The sequence below is a fragment of the Pholis gunnellus genome, assembly GCF_910591455.1.
Source record: "Pholis gunnellus genome assembly, chromosome: 4".
Lineage (NCBI taxonomy): Eukaryota > Metazoa > Chordata > Actinopteri > Perciformes > Pholidae > Pholis > Pholis gunnellus.
The window spans coordinates 1,724,290-1,731,792 of record NC_136530.1 but is presented as its reverse complement, the minus strand read 5'-3'; the positions used below and the strand labels follow the sequence as shown (position 1 = coordinate 1,731,792).

At 41.1% G+C, this 7,503-nt stretch overlaps 1 protein-coding gene across 1 annotated transcript; it reads right to left on the bottom strand.

Annotated features, from left to right (window-relative positions):
* Positions 1–1,465: 1,465 nt before the first annotated feature.
* c1qtnf7 (C1q and TNF related 7) lies at positions 1,466–6,713 on the bottom strand. The gene is made up of 3 exons (XM_079158550.1): positions 6,532–6,713; positions 3,954–4,190; positions 1,466–2,269 (listed from the first exon to the last, which is right to left on the bottom strand). Exons 1-3 carry the CDS (start codon positions 6,551–6,553, stop codon positions 1,641–1,643), a joined length of 888 nt encoding a protein of 295 aa, XP_079014676.1. The 5' UTR covers positions 6,554–6,713; the 3' UTR covers positions 1,466–1,640.
* Positions 6,714–7,503: the final 790 nt, after the last annotated feature.

Below are 7,503 nucleotides of genomic sequence, written 5' to 3'. Positions count from 1 at the left end.
TCTAGATATTTTAAAAAAAAGTAATAAAAAAAGTAGTGCTGGGCAACGATTACATGATTTTTTTTTCGCGATTAATCGCATTATGTGCAAAGTTCAATAATGAATTCAAAAGTAGTGTATTGTGCACTTTTATTTTAAAAGTACTACTATATGAACAAAAGTGCAATAACATTTGGTTTGCAAACACTTTAAACAAAAAAGGTGCTTTTTAACAGCAGTATTCTCTTTACACAGTAGCAGTTATAACACAGTTATTTTGATTCTGATAATAGATATTCAGCTGGTGTTCACAACTTTATCTTCATGTGTGTAAGAGATGCAATTTGAAATATACACCTTGAAAACTGCAAACCTATCTACTTCTTTTTTTTTTACGTTTGTTAAATTCTCAGTAGTGATAACTAAATGATATGCTTATTATACAAATTCCAAACAAAAACACTTTAAAAACTCAAAGAAATGTTGGTCAGACACATATGCAAGGCTGATTACCGTAATATGTGTGGTATTTGTTATAAATGTACGTTGGTACATAGAGGGTGATAAGAAGCTGTACCTGGAGGGACTTAGGACCCAGGGGAATGTAGGTGAAGCATGGGAACCTGGGAAGTTTTGCTAAGAGTTGCAGTTAAGAGCAGTTTGTTCTCACGTGCTTATATGTTTATTTAAAATGTCCGCTTAATAATACATTTAAAAGACTGCGTTAACGCGTGACAATATAATTGTCGGCGTTAATTAATTAATGCGTTAACGCGATAATAAAGCGTTAACTTGCCCAGCACTAAAAAAAAGATATAAATAAAAAAAAGCAGTGAAATTCTCTTTCTTTGACTTTCACAATAAGAATAAAGGTTTCACAGATTTGAAAGTGGGTTTAAGACATTAAGACAGCGTTAAGGCTTTATATAATTGTTTAACACACTTTCTCAACAGTAAGAGGAGCAAAAAAACCAACAACGTAAATTATGTTTCCCTTAACTGCCAAATGGTAAACTAGCTTTAGCGTCGTCTACTGGTCGTCTGCAGCCAGTGTAAACAACACTTTATAGCTAAAGTGTGAAGAAAGTCGGTTAAAAATGTAGCTGGCTCGATAAAACATTCATCTCCAGATTCAGGTCTGAACGTGTCATTTAAAGCAACTTAAATATAAAATATTATAACGTTGGGATACTTCTCCTTATCTCTCTTTTCAGCAGTCCTGGATTTCCATTCGTCAATCAAACTATTAAGAAAACGGTCATCGAGTCCAAGAAACCACAAATGCGCAATGCCAAACCCATATTCTCCTTTAGCTGTTGTTTTTGGCACTATTTCCAATGAAAACATTATGTTTTGACTTTTCCTATTATAATTTGGAATATCTTTATCTCACACATGCTTTTGTTTAGCCTCGTTGTAAAGGAGAACAAGCTCTAGCAGTCAACAATGTTTATTTAAGTTATTATGGATCCAACTCCCAGCCACAACAAATAAATCAGAAACGTATTCGAGCTTGATCATATAATATAATCTCACATCAGTAGATAGGTCTCTATAGTAACAACATAACTAGCAGTACACACATCTGTATAAAAATATAGTTTGACCACATGTGTAATAAAAAACAAAAGAGTGAGTAGCTGTTTGTGTTTGTCCAGGTTTTATGAATAGTCCTCTGCCAGTGTGTCGAAGTAGTTTGTGTCTGCATAGAGCAGGAAGCCAGAGAACAAGCTGTCAGCCCAGCCCGCATCTGCAAATAATCCATTCTGGTCTTGGAAGAAGATCTCCAGCCAGACCTCGTCCTCTGGGTTCAGGGCCATCACGGTGGCCCCAGACGCCACGTCGTGGTTCCCCGTGTTGGCGTCGAAGGTTTTGATGCGATACTGCCCGTTGTGCACCAGAGCGATGGCCAGGTGCTTGTTGGCCAGCGTGATGTCGTAGGAGAAATAATAAATCCCCGGGTACGCACAGATGAACTTGCCCGTCTGCGGGTTGTAGTGTCCGCCCTCGTCAAACAGGACCTTGTTGAACTTGATGGGGGTTTTCTCTGCAGGGTAGCTGGTGGTGATTCCCACGGAGAAGGCCGATTTAGGCAGCAGGCTGCCACACTTGCAGGTTCCTGCAGTTCCACGTGACCCTCTTTGGCCCTGGTTCCCTTTCTCTCCGTCGGCGCCGGGAGATCCGGGAGGGCCCAAATCTCCGTTCTCTCCTGCGGGGCCTCGTTTCCCAGCGGGGCCACGATCACCTCGGCCCCCAATCTTTCCCGTTGGGCCGACTCTGCCCTTCAACCCTAAAACAGGGAAAAAATAAAATGTTGGGGTCATCATTTCTGCAGTTACTGATAGAGAGAAGTCCTTCTGGAGGTTGAACGGCAGGAGATAATTATTTTAATGATCCCGTTTGAATTGGACCATGAATTACACCCGTTTGTACATTTATAAGATCATTTTGCACATCAACAAAAGTGAACCCAATACGGCCGTTACCACGTTTTTTCCCACTGCTCTTCTTGGCAAGACCCGCCTTCTGCAGCATTCAAGCGCTGGGATTGGCCAGGCGTCCAACGCCCGCCGAGGTACCGGTAACCTGATTGGTTTCAGATCCTATACGCCCCGCCCAACAAGCTATACTGAGCCCAACTACTGGAGGTCTATGTCTGACTTTAACCGATAGTCTCCGGCCTAAACCAGCTACGCAGAAAGGTCTTGCCGAGAAGAGCAGTGGGATTCATAATTAGGTGACGTTACCTCGGCTAGCTAGCTAGCTAGGTAAGTTAGCGATGTTTCGCACAAATATAACGTTATCTTCCCTGATGTGTTTTATCAGAGATAAGATAAGAGAAAGAAAAGTGAGACCCAAGAGAGACGTCACTGAAGCTACTTTTGAGTGCGTCGTCTTTCACGTATTTTCTTATACTTTTTTTGTTTTGTTTTATGACATAATGCGACTTTCTTGACGTGCAAAATTATCTTTTAAAACGACAAACATCATATGTGTAGTTCATGGCACAATTCAAACGGGATAAATTAACATCCGTGCATGTTTTTTACCCCCAAAAAATAGGGGCGGGGCTTCAATTTATCTATAGAATGCATCAATTATCTGCCGTATGTATCAGCGTCTGTTCTGCACACGTTGAACTATTTAATAATCACTCAAAGGAAACACACCCAATATGATGTATTAAGTCACTCTTGGATTAGCGCCACCTTGACATTTGAACAGCACATTTTAAACTATTTTACATTTAGTCAATGAACACCCTGGAGCTACAGGGACGCTGTGAATCACAATATGTTTGTGCAAACACAAGTGTGTGGCGTCATGTTGAGATGGAGGTATGTGTTTAGATTCCTGTTTCCACACGTAATGGAAAACACAAGTGCGTTTACTTATCACCACCAACGGCTTTATTGCAGTTCAGATGATATCACTACCATAATTCTGCTGGAGGAGGTGATAAGATTTCCAAATATTTTATATTTTTTATGGCAGTTTTACCTCCCGAATAAGGGAAATTAATCTTTACCAAGCTGTGAACAACCAGGATGAACTGTTATTGTAACGCGTATGGTGGAACTCCATAACTCGTCTTCTTTCAGACGAGAGGAAATGAAACGTTTATTTTATACTTTGTCTGTTTACGTCTGTAGATTTCTCCTAAATTCACCAAAAGTTACCATTACATAACGCCTCATTTACATATTTAAACTTAACATTTCAGAAAACATTATTCTTTCGCCCTATCCACCTGTGTCTGCTGTGTGTTCTGTTCCTTCATACTGTGTCTGACACTTCTTTTCATAAGCATGCTATTAATGGTTTTTCTATGTAACTCATCACTTCATCCTGCCAGCTGTCAAGTAAAGGAAACTTCTTTTCCGTGCCAGCAGCTCTTCTCTTGCACAGATCTTTATAGTGTTTATCTATCGCACATAAACTGATGCCGGATCTGTTTATGCTTCATAAAATACCTGCGTCTCCCTTCTCTCCCCTTTCACCCTTCCTGCCATCTCTGCCATCTCTTCCCGGGATACCCACATTCCCATCCGCTCCCGGGGGCCCACCGGGGCCGGGTCTGCCGGCGGGGCCCGGCGACCCGGGGACGCTGCAGATCAGACGCGGCGCTCCTTTGACTCTGGCGTCAAACAGCTGCCCGAAGACACAGTGGCAGAGACAGGCCAGCAGCATCAACGCCCACAGCTTCACATCTGGAGAATACAAACAATCAGTGTGTACACAACTTTATCCACATCTCGTGTGCTTTTAGGACACCCATGGAGATTATCTTTCTATATATATATATATGTAGCATCATTTATCAATAATTAAAAGCAGAGAGGTTTTGTTTTTGCAGATGTTTAAAAGGGAACGATACGAAGCAAATAAGAAGAAGACAGCAGCATTGGCTACAGTTTATCTTGTAATGTATACATTTCCCTCCCTACCGACAGCAGTTGATGGTAGTTTTCTCCTCAAAATATCAATAAAACGATCTGTAGAGCTTTTTATCTTCCTGCAGCCTCTAAGTAGCTCAGAATGTCTTTATGTTTAAAGCTCTCTCTGATTATTATAATCTACCTGTAAATATTCGATCCACATCATCACGTCTTCTTATTATAGGATGAGTTGGTTCATAATGACGTCTCTATTATTATGTCTTTATCACTGACGTTGATGCTTTTCTATAACCTGAAAGAACGATCCTTTTTCATGCTCTGTTTGAGTTTGACCGTCTTTATTATTTCATATGTATATTCTTTTGTCATATTTGGCATTGTTTAATTATCTTCTTGTTATATTTAAGTGTATTGTATAATTGAAAACGAGACAGTACATCTCAAAGGGTTTGTTCCTCAAAGATCTTCAATAAAAGACAAACGTCTCGGTGCCAGACTCTTCAACGAGGTTCTGACATGTTATCAGTTCTCATGACGCTGTAAAACACTTCCCGCGCTGTCGTCATGGACGCAGACAGAACAGAACCATATCGGTGGATCTAATTTGGATCTAATTTGTGACGGAGAGCAGCATGAGGCCAGATGTGGCTCTGTCTCACAGGCTGATGTTCTCATGTGACCTCAAACCAAACCTCTGTCCCCGTTCCAAGTCCCAGAAACATTCCAGACTTATGACACAACATCCAGAACAATTCCTGTCGGGGGAATCTAATCATGAAGCAACGACTTGATTATTATACGTTTGTGTTTCAGGGAGAGAAACGGACAGATGTTGGACATCAAACATTTCATAATACTGATGGAAGATGATCAAGATGTTTTTCTTCGGGGATTTTGGGCCAAATGCAAAAGAAAATTGAAGATTGATGGACTCCATTAATATATTAGTTTGTTCTCTGCACACGTGGGTGTGAGAATGTGAGCTTCACATCTGCTCTCTGGCTGTCTGTCAGAGCGCGTCATGATCTTTATCCGGATTTAAAAATAAGTCTTAATAAGTCTTATTTAGAACACATGCCGGCACACCATCAGACAAATGATGTGTGTACTTATGGGACAGTAAACGCCACGAGATAAACAGGAAGGACACGCGCAGCTGCTGTGAAACACACACACACACACACACACACACACACACACACACACAAGCCTGTGTGCTGTTAGCGTATGTAGCATGTGTTTGGGGGCAGTGGCCCGGCCTCAGAGCCGGTGTGAGGTCCTGTGAGGGAGAAACCCCGCCCGACAGTTTCTGCTCTGCAGCGATGAGGTCAGCGCTGGTGAAGCAGCTATTCTTAAAGAAAGAGTCGTCGCTTTACAAACATGTAAACACTGTGAGGACGCTGATGCATGGGAGGAAAAAATGCTCTGACATGGATTTACATGCTGCAACATGGTTTTTCATGCACTGATTATTTGAGATTTTGGTCTCGTCTTCTGTCAGACGAGAGGAAACATTTATTTTACTACTTTGTCTGTTTGCGTCTGTAGATTTCTCCGAAATTGAAACAAGAATTTAGAACCTGAATCCAATGTTTACGTTTATGTTCTGGAAATGTATGAAAATTAGCACATATTTAATAAGATAATGCCTTCTTTTGCATATTAGTTATTAGTTACAATTTGCACCTGTAGTGTTAAATCATGAGCTGCACCTTTAAAAGGGAAATAAGTCAACATGAATTCTAAAGTAAAGCTTTGTTTTAGTTTTGTCTTCTCCTTTCTGTCCTCCCGGTGAACAGGTGGAGCCGCTCAGCTTCTCACAGATGAAATGAATAGATTGTGTTTTTCTCTGAAAACGTCTGTGTCCACTTTAAACAATGGCATCCTCCGTCGGGGCCTCTGGCTGTTGTGTAATTGAACTCAGGCACAAGTTTAATGACTCCTCGGGTCGGCAGGTGGTTCCATCGTGTTAGGAAAAGTTTGAGAAGAACAAATAAGACATCTGACTTCTTTTCCTTATTTCGGTAGATGTAATCACACGCTGACATGTGCAAAGTTATTTGAGATATTCGCTCTGCTGTAAACCCTGCAGAAGGCTGTGTTTCATCATTTGGTTGAAGACCCTGGATGAAGCATGTAACAGTGTTCTTACCCCACATTTGGCGGCTGTTCATCTCCAAAAGCTGATCCCAGCGCTGTGTGTTGAGTGTCCTGCGTCCTATCTGCTCAGATCCCCGTCTCCTGTGAGATTCGACCCCTCGGTTATCATGTTCTCCGTCTCTCTTTATTTCCTGCCGTGCTTTCAGATGTGTGCGTGCTTGAGCTCAGCTGCCTCTTTCGCTGCCGAGTGTTCTGCAGCAGCAGCAGCAGTCTGCACTCGCTCCATCCAACCCTCCCTCCTCTTCCTCCTCCTCCTCTGATCCACTCCCTTCTCCTCCCTAAAGCAAACAGCCAGCATCCAGACTCTGCGTGTGCAAACAGAATCAGCTCCGTTATGTCATGGGGGAGGATTCCTCACATATGAGACACTTGGACTCGGTAGAACAAGGCTGCTGTTCTATGAAAAGTCAGATTTAATGAATGGGAGAAGTCATTTGTGCCTCATTGACCTCAGAGTCTCTGACTTTGTGCTCTAGATGGAGCCAGAAGTGATGAGAGGAAGATGCTGAGGGGCTTCTTCTGTTAGCTACTACTGAGGCAACCTTCATAGACACCATCAATACAAATACGCCTCCAGCACAACAGAAAGGTATATTAACAGGACCAGTTATATTAATGACATTCAGTGTATGTTTACACTTGAGGTGTATTATACAAAGTGTAGTTGTGTGTATATATATATATATATATATATACACACACAACCTGTTATATGACATTTAAAAAATCACAAAGTTAAACATGCTTAATTAACCCCAAATGTTGAGGTAAGATAATGTAAATGTTTTTAAGTAATAAATGCAGCAGAGATGCAGCTCTATGATTTTAAATATGTGCTTTAGAAACTATTCATTGTCTCCAGCTGAGTTGATGTTAAAGTAAAGTTTGAGGTCATTCTTTCATGGCTTTCTTCTTTTTGTAATAATAATAATAATGTAAAATATGAAGTATTTATCTTTTTGTT